General features: G+C 40.1%; 2 protein-coding genes across 5 annotated transcripts in view; one reads left to right on the top strand and one right to left on the bottom strand.

Annotated features, from left to right (window-relative positions):
• The window catches only part of rab11fip2 (RAB11 family interacting protein 2 (class I)), a 108,061-nt gene extending 98,229 nt beyond the window's left edge, over positions 1-9,832 (bottom strand). The window contains exon 1 of the mRNA XM_043712845.2: positions 9,316-9,832. Within this exon, the coding sequence (XP_043568780.1) occupies positions 9,316-9,668 (353 nt within the window). The 5' untranslated portion in view covers positions 9,669-9,832. The remainder of the gene's footprint in view (positions 1-9,315) is intronic.
• Positions 9,833-9,884: 52 nt separating this feature from the next.
• The window catches only part of LOC122561234 (uncharacterized), a 297,608-nt gene continuing 284,724 nt past the window's right edge, over positions 9,885-22,768 (top strand). For 2 of the 4 annotated variants that reach the window (XM_087998832.1, XM_087998835.1), the window contains exon 1: positions 9,885-9,997. The gene's annotated coding sequence lies outside the window, so the exon portion shown is untranslated. Of the gene's footprint in view, positions 9,998-10,457; positions 10,639-22,768 lie in introns of those variants that run through there. The other 2 variants (XM_087998834.1, XM_087998833.1) reach the window with 2 other exon arrangements.

Raw genomic sequence — 22,768 nt, 5'->3', positions numbered from 1 at the left:
GTTATTCACCTATTCCCTAGTCTGGTATGCCAATTTGCTTCGACTGGCTCAGCTTTCAATCCCAAATAGTTGCCCTTATTTAGGTTTCGAATATTAAACTTGGACAATCATCTTCCTTTCAAAGTAGATGTAAAATTCAACCATTCTGTGATCATTAATATCTTCGATTGCCTTTGCTCAGAGGTCACTGATTAATCCTGTTATACTACGCAATAAATTCTTAAAGTAGCGCATTCTGAAACCAACCTCAAAAACATTATGAATTCTGCATCCAGATACACGGGCATTCTCTTGAATCTGATTTTCCAGTTTCTATGTAGGTTAAAGTCATCCATGATTATTATGGATTCTTTATTACACCAATAAAAAATATACTGTCCCACAATTTTGGGCCCTGTAAACCACTTCCACTCGAAGTCTTTTTCTGACTATTTCACTCCTCCACCTGAACAGCCTGATCTCTTGAAGCAAGGTAATCTCCAGCGAAAACAAAAGTTCTCATCAATCTGTTCGGAGATGTTATTACACACCTCTGGAATAGGTGGGACTTGAACCAAGGTCTTATGGCTCAGACGTATAGAAACCACCATTGTGCCACAAGATCATCAACTATTGCACCAGTGCCATCCTTGATTAAGTGTGTTACCTTTCAACTTTTACATAGCTTCCTATTCCCCTTGAATATCATATATCCCTCAATCTTTAGGACCTAAAGCTTGTTAGCCTGTAGCCATATCTCTATAATCAATTAGTTCATATTTAAGCTGCACTATTATTTTGTTATGACAGCTATACACATTCAAAACAGCCTTCTGATTTGTATTTTAAATAATCTAATCTTGACTATTGATGCATCCTCAAACTATTGACTCCTCTATAGGCAGTCCTTGACTTGTGAACGGGTTCTGTTTTGGAGTCTGTTTGCAAGTCAATTTGTACGCAAGTTAGAACACAATGTAGGACAATGTAACACAGCTCTAACTACAGCAAATGTTCATATGTCAGGATTGAAATAAAATTGAAATTAGGATTAAAATTGAAACCATGTGTGGGATTGTGCTCATAAGTATGAGTATTTCTAAGTCAGACCTTTCCATCATTATTTTGAAACCCCCTCTATTTCCGTAGGTATGTGGTTTGTAAGAGCTATGATTCCAATGTGGTTCGGGTATAGATCATCCTAAATGATACAGCCTTAGTTTTCCCTAGTACTTGTGCAATGTGCCATAAACCAGAATCCAATCTCCCACATCACCATGTCAACCACGTATTCATCTCTGTAGTTTTATGCATTGCACACAGCTCAGGTAATAATCCAGCAATTATAATCTTTGAGGTTCTGCTTTGTAATGTTGCATCTAGCTCCTCATTCTCTATGCAGAGCCTCTCTCCTAACTCTACTTATGTCGACAAAAACAAAAAAAAAACCCACTGGGACCACACCTTCCTGTAGATGTCCCAAACTCGGGCACCATTCAGGTGAAAGAGTCACTTGGACTCTTGCTCTTTTTCCTGCAGAATGGCATCAATCCCCTACAATGAATATAGTTTTTGTTGCACCTCCTGCTTGAATAGCTTCCTGGCCCACAGGTCAGTTTGCTCACTCACATTGCAGCCCCACTCATTTAAAAATAGCTGAAACATCCTCAAATCTGAAATTGCAGACATTGATACTCTTGCCCTCTGGGTGCCCTTACCGGTTTTGCTTGCAGTCACACTCGCCTGTTCCTGACCACTGGCCAAATCAGAAGCCTCTTTTCTAAACAGTAGGATTACCTCTAGATACAAAGCATCCTAGTAATTTTCACCTTCTGCCACGTGTCAGAGTGTGCAGCTCAGCCTCCAGCTCAATACTCTAAGCTGAAGTTGTTCAAGCCACAAACACTTGAAGTATTTGTCCTTGTTTAACATGGTATCAAGGAGTTCCAACATGCAGTCTTGATACATCACTTGTCTTGCCATCTTTTGTTAAATTTTAATTATTGAAGTATATTATTTACTTAATTATACTCCTTCAAATAAATTTTACTATCATTACCACCAATTTGTTCATAGTTAGAATGTCTACAATAATGACTCAGCTTTGTACTCTTGCACTGTTACCTAAGGTGATAATCAAGTGTTCATCATTTTCATGCTGTTCCTTAATGTCTTTCACAGATATAGAGTCAGTACTACCTCCCACAACTTCATTGCTTCTATACCGACAGACTGTTTGTGTGACATCCAGTTTTTTTTAAAAAATGATAATATTAGACTCAATTCTTTTTCAGTCTTTCATTTATTTGCAGAGTTCAATGTTACGAGCATACATCGCCCAAATCAACCACACCAGCTTCAGCAAATTACACCCACACACAATTAAACAATATACTGTTAACACAGATCCTTTCCCTCACCTTTGGGGTTTTGCACTGCAACACCGGTGATTGATTTGCTGGTGGGAATACAAAAGCTGTTTGGATATTTAAAAAAAAACAGATTCCTTTGGGCTCGTGGTGTTGTGGTAATACCCCTACCTTGAAGATAGGAGGCCTGGGTTCAAGTGCCACCTACTCCAGAGATGTGTAACAACATTTCTGAACAGGTTGAATAGAAAATCTCTTAACATATCTCCTTCCCTCTCCATGTTGAAATGAGTAATACATGCAACCACAACATCAAAACAAATCTTCTATATTTTGTACAAAGCATCACACTGTTTCCTCTACAATTCTTTCTTACAAAGATTTCCTTTTGGTAAAACAGATAGATGATGGCTTGAATCCACCTACTTAACCGACAGATATCTTTCTCTCTGGCATTTGTTTCAAGCCAACACAACCTTTTCTCACCTTCACAAAGATCATTCATTATTCCTAATTTTTCTAATCAACCCGTTCAGAGAGGTTATTACATGCCTCTGCAGCAGGTGGGACCTGAACCCAGGCCTCCTGATCCAGGGTAGGGACTCTACCTCTGCACCACAAGGTGGGCCAAAGATCATTCATTGTATACAACATCCAACGAGCTTATCACCTTGAGTGGGCTTTGCACAGAACCATACTTAAACATTTAGCAAATGGAATCCCAGATCTATCACCTCCACAAAAATGAATGTTTCTGCTGTTGAAATACTTTTAAGAACTCTGTTTATGTTTTAGCTGTCCCAAGCTGAAAGGGCAAAAACGACTACTGAGGAGAATCAGAATATGGTGAATGCTGGAAATTTGACATTAAAAACAAAATACTGTTAACAACTAAACAGATTAGACAGAGTGCGTAGAGACAGGAACAGATTTAACATTTCAAATCTGTAAGAACTTAGAGCTAATATGTTGTCATCAAGGGGTGAAGGGGACAAGAACAAAGGGAAAGTCTGTGATGGAGTGAAATAATATGTCAGGAGAGATTCAATGACAATGTTAGTTTATTAGGGCATGCAGAGAGGCAAGAAAACAAACAGAAAAGTGTGCCTAGAGCAGGTGTGCTAACAGAAAAGAACTGTAGCAAGCAAAGGAAAAAGAAGTAAGATGGGGATTTACATTCTTATACTGTAATTTTCAATTCAATGTTGAGTCCAGAACACTGCAAAGTAACCAAAGGTTTAGGCGTTGTCCTGAAACTTACACAGAGGGTCAGGGAACAGGGCTATAAGGAGAGGACAGAAATATCAGCATGAGAGTAATGTAGATAATAAAAACGACAGGCTACCAGAAGCTCAGGGTCAAGCTTACATACAGAACATAGGTGTTCCGTACTGTAGCGATCCTCATTGTAATTCTTAACTCCAACACAAACTAACATCTGGGCTTAATTGACTAAAATCAAGGTTTGCAATTGCTTTGTCTCTGCTTTAGAAAGATGTTGATTTTAAGGATTGGAAACAATTAACCAGGATGAAAAGTAGTACTTTATAAATGCAAATAAAAGTCATTCATATTGCCTGAATAAATATATTTAAAATCTCTACGAGTCAAGGCTCTAATTTTAAGTTTTACATTAACTTAATTTCTCTCAAATCCTACAGTAGCACACTTGAAATCAATGTGCATCATAAAGATGCACGCAAGTTCTCTTTTACTGATACCAATAAAAGATCGAGTGGCCCACTATACCAGAGAAAAGGATCTAACTGAAAAACACCTCATCCTGGAAGCATCATTCAAGCTAGTAACATCAGCTTAGTCTCCACGGTTTTCTCCCTACATCTATTGCCTTTTTGTCTTGTTCAAGTAATACTTCTCTCAGAACTGTCATCTGACAGAATTATAACTTTTTTGATTGACTTACATTCTCATGAATGTGAGTCCAAAACATCTATTATATTTTCTAAAAATTACTCTTCCACTGTGCAAGAAGCCACTCTGACCCCATAAAGAGCATGACAAGGCTACCTGCCCCTTATGTGGTTCCTCAGATTAAATTGCTAATTCTCTCCAATTTTCCAGGTTTATAGGCAGCTACCGAAACTTTGCTGCGGCATCTATTCCCAGTACATGTTATTCAAAACTAGCATGTTCTAAGATATGAACGTTTTTATTTTGAATATTTTTCTCTTTCCAAGTGTATCTTCTCCTGTCCTAAGTGTAAATTCTTTACATCCAGATATTTGAATACAAGTAATATCCACTCTAAGTAGAAGAAGAGAAATGAATAGCAAAGGACACTTATTATCTCCTGCGAATAACTTAAGTTTTTGGGAAGTTTTCATTGTTTTGCTTATTCCAAGCTGTAGGTTTTTTTTAATATAAGTATTCTCAATATTTTAAGGGTGGAACCTTTGATCCATTATTTAATTCTTTAAGAAGATTATGATGGGCTATCAATAAACCACTGATTCTTCCATTTCAGTGCGACCATGATTGTGTTAGATGAGAGAAGTACCAAGTATTTATCCAGTCCTGGTAAAGAAATGTCTGATTCAGAGGGAAAACTGCTAGTGCTGACATTCCTTTTGATTTGCTCCTATCCTTTTGTAGCAGTCAATGAGCTGGAAGAATCTGTTGAAATGACCTTGAAAGGTTTCTGAGGTGTATGCTGTAGATGGTACACACTAAAGTGGCTCTGGTGGGAGATTTTGCATTCAATGACATGTAATTGTAAAATGCCTTTTAATGTAGAAAAATCATCCCAAGGTTTCTCACTGGGAAGACCAAGATATCGAATCAACGAAGTAGATGTTGGGAAAGATGTAAAATACTTGGTTGGGTCTTAAGGAGGGGTGATAGAGGAGATTCAGGGAGAGAATTCCAAAGCCAAGGATATAGGTATGTGAAGGTTCATTTGTGAGTGGTGATGCAAAGGAATGAACTCAAAAGAAGTCGTAGAACAAAGAGTGCTCTGAAGCTTATGCCCGAAAAGTCGATTCTCCTGCTCCACGGATACTTCCTGACCTGTGTGTTTCCAGCACCACATTCTTGACTTTGATACTCCAGCATCCGCAGTCCTCACTTTCTCCATGGATGTGAATCTAGCATATAGTCATATGGCATATAATCAATGTTTGCAGTTGTTGCTGAGGGAACAATTTGCCTAAAATGAGGATGTGCGGTCACTGTTTTAGGCAGGTTTCAATAGTGTACTCATTGAAATCTGGTATGTAAGTTGTTTCTGAACTAATAATGAAAACCACGGTTTTCAAACATTCCACAGAATTATTTTTTTCTTTTAGAACACAACCTATTTTGAATAGAAGTTCCAGTGAACGAAAGTTCTGACAACTGTTCAACTATTACTGAAGAAACTGGATTCAGTTGACTTCAGAGGTCATTTGCACAGTTGAGTTGATCTGCTAGTTTTGAATAACGTACTGGGAATAGATGCCGCAGCGAAGTTTCGGTAGCTGCCTATACACCTGGAAAATTGGAGAGAATTAGCAATTTAAACTGAGGTACCACATAAGGGGCAGGTAACCTTGTCATGCTCTTTATGGGACCCTTGAGGCTAAAATGAAACTTTGGCCTTCTGAAGAGCACTTGGATAATATAGATGTCAGAGTGGCTTCTTGCACAGTGGAAGAGTAATTTTTAGAAAATATAATAGATGTTTTGGACTCACATTCATGAGAATGTAAGTCAATCAAAAAAGTTATAATTCTGTCAGATGACAGTTCTGAGAGAAGTATTACTTGAACAAGACAAAAAGGCAATAGATGTAGGGAGAAAACCGTGGAGACTAAGCTGATGTTACTAGCTTGAATGATGCTTCCAGGATGAGGTGTTTTTCAGTTAGATCCTTTTCTCTGGTATAGTGGGCCACTCGATCTTTTATTGGTATCAGTAAAAGAGAACTTGCGTGCATCTTTATGATGCACATTGATTTCAAGTGTGCTACTGTAGGATTTGAGAGAAATTAAGTTAATGTAAAACTTAAAATTAGAGCCTTGACTCGTAGAGATTTTAAATATATTTATTCAGGCAATATGAATGACTTTTATTTGCATTTATAAAGTACTACTTTTCATCCTGGTTAATTGTTTCCAATCCTTAAAATCAACATCTTTCTAAAGCAGAGACAAAGCAATTGCAAACCTTGATTTTAGTCAATTAAGCCCAGATGTTAGTTTGTGTTGGAGTTAAGAATTACAATGAGGATCGCTACAGTACGGAACACCTATGTTCTGTATGTAAGCTTGACCCTGAGCTTCTGGTAGCCTGTCGTTTTTATTATCTACATTACTCTCATGCTGATATTTCTGTCCTCTGCTTATAGCCCTGTTCCCTGACCCTCTGTGTAAGTTTCAGGCATTTCTTAGAAAAGATTTTTAGTTAACCATATCTCTTTTTGGATTAATCATAGTGAAAGAACATGAGTGTTATGGGAATTATTTCAGTAGTAATTTATTGGCATGTAAGGACTAAGATTTTCTAGTCCTTGCATCTGCCTAAGTTCTTACAGTATTTTGAAAGAGAGCTCACAGTAGGAATGTTCGTTGATGATTACATCATGTTCAGCATCATTTGCAACTCCTCAGACGCTGAAGCAATGCATGGCCAAATGTCACAAAACTGGACAATACCCAGGCTTGGTTGACAATCAGCAAGAAATATTTGTGCTGCACAAATGTCAGACAATGACCACCACCAATAAGAGACAATTTAACTAACACCCAATTGCCATATAAATATAGTTGTTATAAGAGCAAGTCAGAGGCTATGAATACTGTAACAGGTAACTAACCTAATGACTTCCCAAATCCGGTTCACTACCTGCAAGGCATAAGTTAATATTTGGTGGAGTACTTCCCACTTGCATTGATGAGTGCAGCTCCAATAATACTCAAAAAGCTTGACCCATCCAGGAAAAAGCAGTCCACTCGGTAGGCACATCAACAAGCATCCACTCCCTCCACCATCAACGATCAGGAGCAGCACTGTGTAATAGAAGATGCACTGCAGAAATTCACTAAAGACTCTCCCCATGTCTGCGTGGGTTTCCTCCGGGTGCTCTGGTTTCCTCCCACAGTCCAAAGATGTGCAGGTCAGGTGAACTGGCCATGCTAAATTGCCCATAGTGATAGGTGCATCAATGGGGAGTAGGGGAATGGGCTTGGGTGGATTATTCTTTGGAGCATCGGTGTGGACTTGTTGGGCCGAAGGGCCTGTTTCCACACTGTAGGTAATCTAATCTAATCTAATTTAATCTAATTTAATCTAATCCTCTAAAGCAGTAGCTTCCAAACGCATGATCAATTCCAACTAGAAATATAAGGGCAGCAGGTACATAATGAACGCCACTGCCTACAAGATGTCCTCCAAGCCACTCACCATCCTGACTTGGAAATATATCACTGTTCCTTCAATGTCATTGGGTCAAAATCCTGGATTTCCCTTTCTAAGGCCATTGCAGGACTACCAACAGCACATAGACTGTAACAGTTCAAGGCGGCAGGTCACCACCATCTCAATGGCAGCCAAATAAAGGCAATAGTGCTCCTAGCAAACAATGCCCATGTTCCATGAGTTAATACAAAAAGAGTCAAAAAGCATCAGGAAACGAGGGAAGGGAGAAGTGGAAAAGAACTTGAATGCCTTTAGTCCTTACTGAAGTAAGCTTCAACATCGTTCCCTCAAATGCATTCTTTCCCACCCAGTCAGCCTTCTCCCTGATCACATCCAATTTGTATCTTTAATAAAAATACTTTCCAGACGGTTTTCTTCCATTAGGAGTTATTTCCAGTCTTTGTGCACCTGCTTTAAATACTTATTGGAACAAAACACATGGACAACAGCATGAAATTGAAACACAGAATTTACTCTTTAGTTTAAAACTAGTGAATGTGCCCATTTATGCAGGAAGCAAAACTTCTATAACTGAAACAAATCAGTTTATAAATCTGAAGCCTCAAATGAAGAAATTTAACTGTTTTTAAATGGTAATAGCATAGCAAGTAACTGAAACAAGCATGCTATCTTGCTAAATAGTTTCCATGTTCTTCCCTGCCAACAAAAAAAAACACATCTGTTCTAATTACAGGTGTTGCCTGGGAGTTTCAGAAATTAAGGCAACTGAGAAGCTTTTCAGAAATTTAAAATTCAAGAATTCTTCAATTCTTTCCCAAGTCTTTTGATAAAAGACAGAAACTCTTGAAATCTAAATTCAACCTGAGTGTGGAGCAAATAAAAGTCACATTCCAAGGAAACAAATTCCCTCTGGTTTCATATGAAGTCAAGACTCCGGATTTGAGCTGTCTTTACTTCATTCATTTTTCATTGCGTTGTCACATAATTATAGTGCAAACACACCCAAACACAAATTGATTTTGATTTTTGTTGGCATATTTCACTAGTGCTTTGGAATGAAAATATATTAACTAATTAGAGGCATTAAAAAGACAAGCTTTTCTGATACTGACAATATAAATATAGAGCACTGCAACCTTGATATAAACAAAACAATGTATATTTCACCAAAAAGGACAACACCCTTGTATGTTATGGTCAAAAACATTCACACTATTACCACTCTGATTGATTGCACAATAGGAGAGCAATTTTTTTAATAAAAAATGAACAGCTGGTGCTTTATACAACCCCAATTGGAGAAAAGTTCCCCAAGTTCTAGAAAGTATATTGACAACATCACAATTATTTTCAACTGCTGCCAGTATTTTGTTTGGGAAGAAGATGGGGCAAGGTTGAGTAGGTTCAACTTAGATCATTTGTCCTTCATACACGAGTCAAATACGCATTATGGGCAAACTACGGATGCCTACTCAGTTATTGTAAATGCAACATCATGAAGATTCAACGTGAACAACTGAAGCCCAACTTGTCTTTTTACTTATTGGCAGATTTATACAACCTGGAACATTATAAAAAGAGAAACACTTACTCCTTTTGCCTCCTCGATTTGTTTTCAAAAAGTTCATTGAGGCAGATGGCTACCTGACCCAGGAATTTATCCAGCCCGACAAGGGAACGGTGCATGACGATCAGGTGGAGGATGTATTTCTCTGGAGTCCCCTGCAGTAGCAGCCCAGGGAACTCGAAGGACACCTCCTCTTTCCATACCGGGCACAAGGTTTTCTCCGCCACCGAGGTCGAATATTTCTCTTTGCCCAGCTGGATGATGGTATACGTGTCGTTGGTACCGGTTTTGCTTTTGGGGTTGAGATCCCGAGCTTGCATGACAGTCACTTGGACATGGGTAGGGAACCATGTCTGCGACTGCTCCGCCAGCATCATCTACCTATTTCTTTTCTTCTTCTTCTTCTTCTGTTCAAATTATTTCACTGAAAGCACGCTCGGCCGGGGAATATTTAAACTCAAGGGCGTCCTGTCCGCGCCACCTTCACATTCCCTCACTGCTGCCGGGACATAAAAGGCCAAAATGTGAGGAGAAAGCCCGAGTCTCCCTCACCTCCCATCCTCGCCGCCTCCTGATTGCGGGGGAAGGGTCAGAGGTGAGAGTTGAAACTCTCCCGTTTCCCATGGCAACGCACTTGGCTTCGGTAACCCAGCAGATTTGTCCTGGTTGCCACGACAAGGCCTGGATTTCCAAACTGTCCTTCGAGGTAAGGAGAGTAATCGCAGTTGTAATAAATAAATAAATAAACGTGATGTTCAGCGATGTCTGTGTAACTGGAAATAGGACGCGCATTAAATTTTATCAAGTAAACCTCAACGAGACAAGAAGGTTGACAGTCCCATTTGCACCGGTGTGTTTTGCTTTCTTTTTGAGTGCTGACACACGCGAAGGGAGGATTTATTATATTGTTTTTAAATATGCGAATGTTCCTTAACTAGGCGTGCCAGACCCCGCAATCCTGCAGCTCCAGCCCAGCTCTCGGGATAACCAAATTTGGTGGATTCCTTTTGTTTTCAGCAGGATACATTTCCATTGGCAACATCATACAGCAAGTACCTTAAGCAGATAACAACAAATTTGTAATTTTTAGAAAAGTTGGCAATCCAGACTTGAGAATCCTAGATGCTCCCAGTTTAAGATAGAAAAATACTTTTGAGTAAGATAATATAAGAATACTAAGTTTTTTCTTTAACAGTTCCTAGCTTCCATATAGATATTGATTATGATGTGGTGATGCCGCGGTGTTGGACAAAGTCAGAAGTCACACAACATCAGGTTATAGTCCTCCAGGTTTATTTAAAGTCACAAGCTTTCAGAGTGCTGCTCCTTTATCAGATAAACTATCAGGTAAATAATAGGTAGAACATAACTCTTGTGATGAAGTTTCATGATATATTCATAGTTGTTTTATAGTTTTAACATTGATTTTTGTTTTTCCATTATGTTTTTAGTACATTTCAACCCAAGACTCCCCTTGGACCACTTTGGAAATTTTTTTTCAGTGCTGTAAGGAACTGATGAAAATTCACTCTTGAGTCCCCCCCCCACCAAAACCCGGAATCCAGCTCCGAGGTTCCCAAAGTGTCATTTGTAAGCTCCCTTTCCTTCAAGGCAGTAATGATGATTGTGTAGATGAGATTTGCCTTGCTGGGAAAACCCTGATCCCACTGGATCAAAACTGTTAAAAAGCAAGACAATATTTGCAAAGTACTCTTTAACCTCAGAGTGTCCAATGGAGCAAGGATGCTTGTGTGCTAACTAATCACAGACAAGGCAGGTGTAATTCAGTGACTGTTTGACAAGCCCAGAATGAGGAAAAATAGAAGTAAGCTAGGGTTGAGTTTAAAAAGTGACTGGGGACTTCAAACCTTGCTGTCTCTTTGCTCTTGTCTCCCTGGAAGAGAGAAGAGCTTATTGCTGTGTGTGGGGGAACTGGGGCTGATTAACGTTTGTGAGTGTAGTGGGGAGAAGAGGTAATTACTGTGTATTAGGGGAGTGGGCTGATTTGTGTATTTGTGGGGAGGGGAAGAGAGAGGCGGCTGATTTCAATGTGTGGGATGAAGGGGAGAGCTGCTGATTTTTGTATAAGGAGTGTAAACAGAAGATTCAGAGAGTCCTCTGTCATCATAGAATATAGAGAACTTGTTGATAGCAACATGAATGCATCATGTGATAACAATTTTACAAAGTACATTAAAAATGTAGATTTTTGTATTTATTCAAAGTATTGTACATTTCTGTAATCTCCAAATCTTAATCATGTACAAAGTATTATTGTGCTACTTTTGGTTTTGCAGACATGTGACATCGTATTAACTTTCACAAGTTAAAATGTGGTCACATTGAAATTTATAATTTGGGAGCCACTGATTTAGCATATTCAAAAGCAGAAATTGCGGGAAAAGGTCAGCAAGTCTGACAGCATTTGTGGAGAGAAATCAGAGTTATCGTTTCAGGGTGAGCGACCCCTTCTCAGAACCCACAGGGTTGACCCGAAATGTTAACTTTGATTTGAAAGCAAACCTTAGCAGGACTTATACACTTAATGGTAAAGTCCTAGGGAGTGTTGCTGAACAAAGAGACCTTGGAGTGCAGGTTCATAGCTCCTTGAAAGTGGAATTGCAGGTAGATAGGATAGTGAAGAAGGCGTTTGGTATGCTTTCCTTTATTGGTCAGAGTATTGAGTACAGGAGTTGGGAGGTCATGTTGCGGCTGTACAGGACATTGGTTAGGCCAGTGTTGGAATATTGCATGCAATTATGGTCTCCTTCCTATCAGAAAGATGTTGTGAAACTTGAAAGGGTTCAGAAAAGATTTACAAGGATGTTGCCAAGGTTGGAGGATTTGAGCTACAGGGACAGGTTGAATAGGCTAGGGCTGTTTTCCCTGTAGTGTCAGAGGCTGAGAGATGACCTTATAGAGGTTTATTAAATCATGAGGGGTATGGATAGGATAAATAGACAAAGTCTTTTCTCTGGGGTGGGGGATTCCAGAACTAGAGGGCATATGTTTAAGGTGAGAGGGGAAAGATATAGAAGAAACCTACGGGGCAACGTTTTCACTTAGAGGGTGGTATGTGTATAGAATAAGTGGTGGAGGCTGGTACAATTGCAGCATTTAAAAGGCATTTGGATGGGTATATGAATAGGAAGGGATATGGGCCAGGTGCTGGCAGGTGGGACTAGATTATGTTGGGATAGCTGGTCAGCATGGATGAGTTGGACCGAAGGCTCTGTTTCCATGCTGTACATCTCTATGACTCTAAATGCTGTCAAACTTGATGAGCTTTTCCAGCAATTTGTTTTTGTTTCTGATTTACAGTATCTGCATTTTTTTCAGTTTTTGAATTGAATTTATTGTCATGTGTACTGGAGCACAGTGAAAAGCTTTGTCTTCACATATGGTTTGTGAATAATCATGGGATATGTGATGTGGCTTTTATTGTTTTCAGCTGGAGTGATGTTGCTGATCCCTTTACTGGCTCATGTTAAGAGTTTAAAGGAAATAGGTTCAAGGTAGCTTGACTGCTTTCCCTCATATGTTTAATCTTCTCCTTCATGCTGTACCCCACCTCTTCCCACCCAGCATGCCCACAACAACAGATGGCAAAAATCTGTCACTTCCTACTTGGTGAGTCAAAGAGGCCCAATTTTAACCGAGTAAGTGGGTGGGCTTTCATTGGGTTAAAAGTTTACCCATAGGCTTCCATGGTATTGTTTATGTATAAAGTTCAGCTAATTCCTATTAGCTCAATATATTTGGGTATTTACATAAACATACCTGTACTGCAGCGATGCTCAATTTCCTGGCATCTAGTTATGCTGTGTTCTTTGCTTCTTCTTCCAAATGGCATGTAAAGCATGTGGCTCTGCCTGCTCCTTATTCATATTTGTTTTTCACTCATATGTAGTGATGTTGGCCAGGCAAGCATTTATTGCCCAATCTGAATTGAAAATGGTGGTGAGCTATCTTATTGAACCACTGCAATCTATTTGATACACCCTCAATTACACCAAGGAGAGGATTCAATTTCAAATGTGATGAGTACTGTGCTAAGGGAATTGGCAGGGGTTGGTGGGACGTGTGAGCATAGGTTCCTGTTTTTGGCAATCTCTGTTTGCATTGCAGGCCTGTTTATAATGATATTTCTTAAATGTTTCTTACATTTTAATCAATGAATAAAATGCTTAGAATTCTTAATTGCTAAGCAGTTTATATGAATATTTTTAGTATATGACCTGCAATGAGAAGAAATTAAGATAATTGTCATTGACATTGTTATGGATTTTTTGCCAGGTCTGGATGACTTGGGAAAACCCTTTTTAAAAATGGTCAATAGGCCCTGATTCTGGGGCTCCCAAACCATATCCAAAAATGCCAATTTTCACTACAGCTTTGAAAGATGGCTGATTTAGGGGCAAAAGTCCAAAACATGGACTGCTGCCCTGTCCAGCTCCATTGTATGCCTAACCTTGCCATAATTTTCATGGAGTTGGGCCAGCTTTTTAAAGACTAATGATACAGGACACCAAGTTGTCATGAACCATAGTCTGCAAGAGGGAGCATCCAGAAATATATGTAGGCCCTCAGCCAAGGTTGCATAATGAAATTTGTTGAGAGCCTAAACATCCATTAGAGCACTGAAACAGCTAAGCCCAGGTCAAACATTGCTTGATTGATGGGCTGGGTTCTCTGATCTATGCCTTTCAATTTAACAATGTTGATCTGAAAGAAAATAATTGATTTCAAGTGCTTGCAGATCCCATTAATGATTATTTAAAGGCTCTAGTTGATTTTTATTGACATTGTAATTGAAAGAAATGAATGACATTTTTAAAAGTCTTTTGCACATTCTCATAAAAGGCTTCTTTGTTCTTTGCAGTGTGTGACTATGGATAAGCGTAGATTGGTATGATGGACATGTGAGTGAGGGCAGGTTGGGTGGGTTATATACCTTGGCATGGGAAACAGGTTCAGCCATAGTGCTGAGTGGAGGGGAATGAGGTGGTTTGGTTGGGACATTAGGAATTTGTGGGGCAAGGGCTGGACAAACTCCCACAATACTTCAACCTCTTTCCTGGCCCACTGACATGACTGCAACCTACGACCACTGTTGCTAACCTCCGACTAAACATAGCACTTACTCAGCCACACTTTTTGAAACTGATGTAGAAAGCTGAGGATTTCCCCAACTCCTGCTATTTGCCTTGAGGATGAAAATTCAGGCTTATATAATAGTTTCCTCCTCCTGCCCATTCTTTCAACTTTGCACTGAACAACAAATCCAGCAGGTTACAAATTCCTCTTTGGAGTATTATGCTGCAGTTCCTACAAGGTGTTTTGTACACTTCAATAAGTCCCGATATGCCTTTTATTCTGAAATGGAGAATATAGATGTAAGTCAAGACTTTTTTTTTTCTTTGAACTGTTGTTAAACACTGACAATAAACAAACACAGTGAAATGTATGATCTCTCCCACCCCTGTTTGATTTTGGGACCTCATCTGAGAGCCAAAGTAAAGTCACTCAACCACAACATACAATCATCAGTGATAAGTGTTCCTGGAAGTCCAAGTAATTTCTGATTTGTAGTCAAGCAGTCCATGCTTGAATGATGGTACCACCCTGTCCTGTTACAAAATAACAAACTCCCAGACACTAACTGAATAGAAAAATGCAGTGAAATCAAACACGTTTAAAGAACATCAGAAAGGATTCAATCAAATTTATATAGTACTAAGAAATCCTAGATAATACGTAGACCTAGGTTGAAATAGCTGAAAAAAAGGTAAACAATAGCAAAGAGAGACAGGCAAAAGTCTGCAAAGGACCTGGATGTGAGGAACATGATTCAGCTTGAATATAAACAGCACATAAAGATTACTAAAATAAAAATCTGGAAAGTAAATAATAAATTAGAAAGGAAAATTGAAGTGGTTTATCAAGGGGAATAAGAAGTTTTTCAGTTATGCTCACAGAAGGCAGAGGATTAGAGAACACTTTGGGCCTCTAAAGGATAAGACTAGCAGATTAGTTGTAGAGGATCAGGGCATGGATGCATTTTTAAATGTGTTCTTCAGTTTGGTTTTCGCAAGAGAGGATTCCTGATCCTATAAGTAAGATGACTGAGAGAGCTGGGAGTGTTTAGTGAAGATAGATATTGGTTGAGGAATTGTTATTAAGGGACTGGAGGCCTGACTGCATACATCTGGGAATTCTTGAGCAAGCACAAGGAGAAATAGCAGATGCTTTGGTAGAATTCTTTTTCAGCTGCACAAGAGCAGGTAAAGCACCTAAGAAGATGGTGATGTGGTTCTTATTGTTCGGATTTACACAATAATATTCTTTTTGCTGAAAGCTAGTGTGGATTTAGGAGGCATTGCTAAGTTAAGAGTGATGGAAATGTAGTTAATGTAATACCATAATCTAGATGACCATTAAGTATTCAATAGATTTTTCAGGAAATGAGTTACAAATACCACAATTTAAGGCTTTAAAGGAAACTCAATGGACAAAAATTTACGAAACAATTTGAAAAAAGGGATAAAATACTAATTACTTGGGTGAACGGAAATAACCTTTTTAGGCAATTGCTCGGAGATGTGCTAACTTGGGGACAGCCAACATAGATGGATATGCATGGAAAGCCATATCTTGATGGTACTTGCAAGGCTCAGGCCAGGCTAATGACATGAAAACGTGAAGAAAAACTGGAGTCTAAGATCTGAATAGATTCATCTATAGTCAGAAAATCAGAAGATTTTCTTGATGTTGCTCGTGATAAGATACTTAGGAATGTAGAACAATTGTTATTAAAATTTCATTTCTGCACAGTGACCAGTGCAAAAAGTGTATCTTCACCCTCCAATTAAGGTAGCAAATGTTGTGGGATTAATCTGGAAATTAAATGCATATATAAAGCCTATATAGTTTGGTATTTCTCACTAAAGGAGAAAGTGAGGTCTGCAGATGCTGGAGATCAGAGCTGGAAATGTGTTGCTGGAAAGGCGCAGCAGGTCAGGCAGCATCCAGGGAACAGGAGAATCGACGTTTCGGGCATAAGCCCTTCTTCAGGAATGAGGAAAGTTTGTCCAGCAGGCTAAGATAAAAGGTAGGGAGGAGGGACTTGGGGGAGGGGCGTCGGAAATGTGATAGGTGGAAAGAGGTCAAGGTGAGGGTGATAGGTCAGACTGGGGTGGGGGCGGAGAGGTCGGGAAGAAGATTGCAGGTTAGGAAGGCGGTGCTGAATTTGATGGATTTGACTGAGACAGGGTGGGGGGAGGGGAAATGAGGAAACTGGTGAAATCCGAGTTCATCCCTTGTGGTTGGAGGGTTCCTAGCCGGAAGATGAGGCGTTCTTCCTCCAACCGTCGTTTTGTTGTGGTCTGACGATGGAGGAGTCCAAAGACCTGCATATCCTTGGTGGAGTGGGAGGGGGAATTGAAATGTTGAGCTACAGGGTGATTGGGTTGGTTGGTCCGGGTGTCCTAGAGGTGTTCTCTGAAACGCTCCGCAAGTAGCCGGCCTGTCTCCCTATTATAGAGGAGGCCACATCGGGTGCAGAGGATGCAATAGATGAAATGTGTGGAGGTGCAGGTGAATCTGTGGCGGATATGGAAGTTTCCTTTGGGGCCTTGGAGGGAGGTGAGGGGGGAGGTGTGGGCGCAAGTCTTGCACCTCCTGTGGTTGCAGGGGAAGGTGCCGGGAGTGGAGGTTGGGTTGGTGGGGGGTGTGGACCTAACGAGGGAGTCACGGAGGGAGTGGTCTTTTCGGAACGCTGATAGGGGAGGGGAGGGAAATATATCCCTGGTGATGGGGTCCGTTTGGAGGTGGCAAAAATGACGACGGATGATACGATGTATATGGAGGTTGGTGGGGTGGTAAGTGAGGACCTGTCCTGGTGGCGATTGGAGGGGCGGGGCTCCAGGGCAGAGAAGCGGGAAGTGGAGGATCAGGTGAACATTTTGCAATAGCAATCTTATTTGGAAAGTATTGGCTCCATTGCAATTTATCAAAATCAGACCTCGGAGAAAATATACAGCATCTTTCAAAACTGAAATGGGGGAGTTGTGAATATTGGACAACTGAATTACTAGGTACTCAAATGAGGTGAGATGCCAATTTTGAGGCCCTTTCAGTGACTATGAAAAATCCCAAGTAATGTATTATTTTAAGTGAATAAAGCATTGAATAAAATAAATGGTATGATATTTTGAAATTTCCATCATTTGGAGATGCTAGAAACATAAAACCATTTTTTAATTGATGATTCTTTTGCACACTTCTGCGAGTTCTCCAGTGCAAGAGGGTTTATAATTTGCTGCAATCTTATTATGATTTAAAGTCTCTACCTGCTTCAAGAAGACCATCTTTCCTAGCGCCAAAGAACTCCCGCAGCATGCCTCAATGACTACTGCCTGGTGACTCTGACCTCCATAATTATTAAGTATTCAAGAGGTCAGTCATGGCACACATCAACTCTAGCCTCCTCGCCTGCCTTGATTTTTTACAATTCACCTACCATTGCAACTGGTCCACGGCAGATGACATCATCCCGAGAGCATCTGGATAACAGGCCAAAGGGCCTGTTTCCATACTGTAGGGAATCTAAAAAAAACAAGGATCCCTATATTAGGCTCCTATTTACCGACTAAAGCTCTGCCTTCACCACCATAATTCCAACCAAAATAATCTCCAAGCTCTGAGATCTACATCTCTGTTCCACTCTCTGCAACTGGAGCCTCGACTTTCTGACCCACACACCGCAATCAATGAGAATAGGCAACAATACCTTCTCCACAATAATCCTTAACACCAATGCCCTGCAAGGCTGTGTACGCAGCCCCTTGCTATGCTTCCTATGTACTCGTAACTGTATGGCCAAGTTCTCGCCTAACTCCATCTACAGCCTTACTGATGGCACCACCTTTGTAGGCCAGATGTCAAACAATGACGAGACAGAATACAGGAAAGAGAGAGTGCTTGGTGGCATGGTGTAAAGATAACAATCTCTTTCTCAACATCAGAAAAATGACAGACCTGGTCATTAACTTCAGGAAGCAAGGTGGAGGGCATGCCCCATCTACATCAATTGTGCTGAGGTGGCGATGGTAGAGAGCATCAAGTTTCTATGATTGATCAACAATAATCTGTCCTGGTCCACCCATGTTAACGCTACGGTCAGGAAAGCACAACAACACCTCTACTTCCTTGACAACCACCTGATGAAGAAGCAGCACTTCGAAAGCTAGTGATTCCACATAAATCTGTTGGACTATAACCTGGTCATAGAGTCATAGAGATGTGCAGCACGGAAACAGACCCTTCAGACCAACTCGTCCATGCCGACCAGATATCCCAACCCAATCTAGTCCCACCCGCCAGCACCTGGCCCATATCCCTCCAAATCGTTCCTATTCATGTATCCATCCAGATGTCTTTTAAATGTTGCAATTGTACTAGCCTCCACCACTTCCTCTGACAGCTCATTCCATACATGTACCACCCTCTGAGTGAAAAGGTTGCCCCTTAGGTCTCTTTTATATCTTTCCCCTCTCACCCTAACCTATGACCTTAGTTCTGGACTCCCCCCACCCCAGGGAAAAGACTTTGTCTATTTATTCTATCCATGCCCCTCAAGATTTTTTAAACCTCTATAAAGTCATCCCTCAGCCTCCGACGCTCCACTGAAAACAGCCCTAGCCTATTCAACCTCTCCCTACAGCTCAAATCCTCCATCCCTGGCAACATCCTTGTAAATCTTTTCTGAACCTTTTCACGTTTCACAACATCTTTCCGATAAGAAGGAGACCAGAATTGCATGCAATATTCCAACACTGGCTTAACCAATGTCCTGTACAGCCGCAACATGACCTCCCAACTCCTGTACTCAATACTCTGACCAATAAAGTAAAGCATACCAAACTCCTTCTTCACTATCTATCTACCTGCGAGCTTTCAAGGAGCAATGAACCTGCACTTCAAGGTCTCTTTGTTCAGCAACACTCCCTAGGACCTTACCATTTAAGTGTATAAGTCTTGCTAAGATTTGCTTTCCCAAAATGCAGCACCTCACATTTATCTGAATTAAACTCCATCTGCCACTTCTCAGCCCATTGGCCCATCTGATCAAGATCCCATTGTAATCTGAGGTAATTTGCTGTCCACTACACCACCAACTTTGGTGTCATCAGCAAACATACTAACTATACCTCTTATGCTCACATCCAAATCATTTATATAAATGATGATAAGTTGCGGACCCAGCACCAATCCTTGTGGCACTCCACTGTTCACAGGCCTCCAATCTGAAAAACAACCCTCCACCACCACCCAGTTCTGTATCCAAATAGTGAGTTCTCCCTGTATTCAGTAAGATCTAACCTTGCTCACCAGTCTCCCATAAGGAACCTTGTCAAACGCCTTACTGAAGTCAACATAGATCACATCTACCACTCTGACCTCATCAATCCTCTTTGTTACATCTTCAAAAAACTCAATCAAGTTTGTGAGACATGATTTCCCACGCAGAAAGCCATGTTGACCATCCCTAATCTGTCCTTGCCTTTCCACATACATGTACATCCTGTCCCTCAGGATTCCCTCCAACAATTTGCCCACCACCAACATCATGCTCACTAGTCTATAATTCCCTGGCTTGTCCTTACCACCCTTCTTAAACAGTGGCACCACGTTAGACAACCTCCAGTCTTCCAGCACCACACCTGTGACTATTGATGATCCAAATATCTCAGTAAGAGGCCCAGCAATCACTTCCCTAGCTTCCCACAGAGTTTGAGGGTACCCCTGATGAGGTCCTGGGGATCTTTTACACTTTTATGCATTTCAAGACATCCAACACTTCCTCCTCTGTAATATGGACATTTTTCAAGATGTCACCATCTATTTCCCTACATTCTATATCTTCCATGTCCTTTTTTCACAATAAATACTGATGCAAAATACTCGTTTATTATCTGCCCCATTTTCTGCGGCTCCACACAAAGGCCACCTTGCTGATCTTTGAGAGGCCCTATTCTCTCCCTAGTTACCCTTTTGTCCTTAATGTATTTGTAAAAACCCTTTAGATTCTCCTTAATTCTATTTGCCAAAGCTATCTCCTGTCCCCTTTTTGCCCTCCTGATTTCTCTCTTAAGTATACTCCTCCTTTCTTTATACTCTTCTAAGGATTCACTTGATCTATCCTGTCTATACCTAACATATGCTTCTTTTTCTTAACAAAGTCCTCAATTTCCTTAGTCATCCGGCATTCCCGAAAACCTACAAGCCTTTCCTTTCACCCTAAGAGGAATATACTTTCTCTGGACTGTCGTTATCTCATTTCTGAAGGCTTCCCATTTTTCAGTTGTCCCTTTACCTGCAAACATCTGCGCCCAATCAGCTTTTGCAAGTTCTTGCCTAGTACCGTCAAAATTGGCCTTCCTCCAATTTAGAACTTCAACTTTTAGATCTGGTCTATCCTTTTCCATCACTATTTTAGAACTAATAGAATTATGGTGGCTGGCTCCAAAGTGCTCCCCCACTGACACCTCAGTCACCTGCCCTGCCTTATTTCTCAAGAGTAGGTCAAATTTTGCACCTTCTCTTGTAGGTACATCCACATACTGAATCAGAAAATTTTCTTGTACACACTTAACCAATTCCTCTCCATCTAAACCCTGAACACTATGGCAGTCCCAGTCTATGTTTGGAAAGTTAAAATCCCGTGCCATAACCACCCTATTATTCTTACAAATAACTGAGATTTCCTGACAAATTTGTTTCTCAATTTCCCTCTGACTATTAGGGGGTCTACAATACAATCCCAATAAGGTGATCATTTCTTTCTTATTTCTCAGTTCCACCCAAATAATTTCCCTGGATGTATTTCCGGGAATATCCTCCCTCAGCTGAAATGCTATCCGTTAGCAAAAACGCCACTCCACCTCCTCTCTTTGTTGCATGATTTTTATCTTGGTCTACTTCCTCAGGAGGCTAAGGAAGTTCTATGAGGACTCAGACAAATGTTTACAGATACACCATAGAAAGCTTTCTGTCTGGATGCATCAAGGCTTGGTATGCCAACTACTCTGCCTAGGACCATAAGAAACTACAGAGAGTCATGAACACATCCCAGTCCGTCATGCAAGCCAACCTTCCATCCACTAACTACTTCTTGCTGCCTTGGGAAGACAGCCAACATAATCACAGACCCCTCCCACCCCAGTTATAACCTTTTCCAACTGCTTCTGTTAGGCAGAAGGTTCAAATCCTTGAACACACGTACCATCAGATTCAAGGACAGCTTGTCCCCGCTGTTATTAGACCTCTGAAGGGACCTCTTAGATTTTTAAATTTAAATGTTGCTCTGGCTCTTTGTTAACCATCTCTGCAGCCGTAACATTGTATTCTTCACTCTGTTCTATATCCTAATGCATTTTGTATGGTATAATCTGTCTGTACTGCAAGCAAAAAAAAAACTTTTCACTGTACCTAGGTACATGTGACAATAAATCAAGTCAATTTTGGACGATGGAGGTAAATGTTGGACTTCTTTAGTTTAGGAAGCTAAAAAGATCACAGTAGTCAAAGTATTTTAGCAGCAGAAACTCCTCCTTTTGCTGGGGCAGTGGTATAGTGTTTTATTCATGACAGTATTGGAAAAAATTCTAGAGGGATTAAGTAGTAATACTCATTGCACCCTATATTACAAATAAGTCACTGTGTGAATGAATAAAGACGTGAGGATTAATATTGCAGTTTCAAATCAGATGCTGGAGGAAGGAGAAACCTTAAAATTGAAATGAGTGGATAACAGCAGTCCACTGTCTGATTGTGTTACAAAGAAAGGTGCAAATGAAAAGAAACATAACAACAAACTGTAAATTGGGTATTTTGATCTGAAATGTTTAAATACAAAACTTGAATATAAAATGTATTATTCTGCACAATATTGTACTTTTTGTTTATTTTCATTATCATTGTACATGTTGCTGTTTTTTAAAAAAGGGAAATTTGTTATCACCTAGTTAGGTCTGGCAGAGATGCCTAAGAATTGGATGTGTACTTGACTGGGTATTTACAAATGAGAAACGAGTAATCAGTAGTGTTGGAGTTTAGGCTGTGGGAGCTGAAGTAAAACCTTGACTCAAACGTGACATGTTAACCTCTGATATTTAACAAGTATGACTGCTGAATCAAACTAATGCTAAGAATGTTGTTATATCTAGCACTGGATCAAATTGTGTTCTAATTAGGTAACTACATATATTAAATTGGTTTTCAGTAGCATTTTATGATCAATATATGTAGGTTGACTTGCATATATCTAAGTCATCAACCCTTCTGTCAATAAAGTGTTCATTCAAATAGATATTTTGTAGCTTTAATCAGGTTTGTTGTTTGACCAACAGCAGAACCCTCAACATTTTATCAATTTTATTTCACCACACATATAATACTGGAAATTAAGAACACT

Source organism: Chiloscyllium plagiosum, unplaced genomic scaffold, assembly GCF_037043375.1.
Source record: "Chiloscyllium plagiosum isolate Xiang-an unplaced genomic scaffold, Cpla_swu_hap1 HiC_scaffold_22, whole genome shotgun sequence".
NCBI classification, from domain to species: Eukaryota; Metazoa; Chordata; class Chondrichthyes; order Orectolobiformes; family Hemiscylliidae; genus Chiloscyllium; species Chiloscyllium plagiosum.
This window is presented reverse-complemented; position numbering and strand designations above follow the sequence as displayed.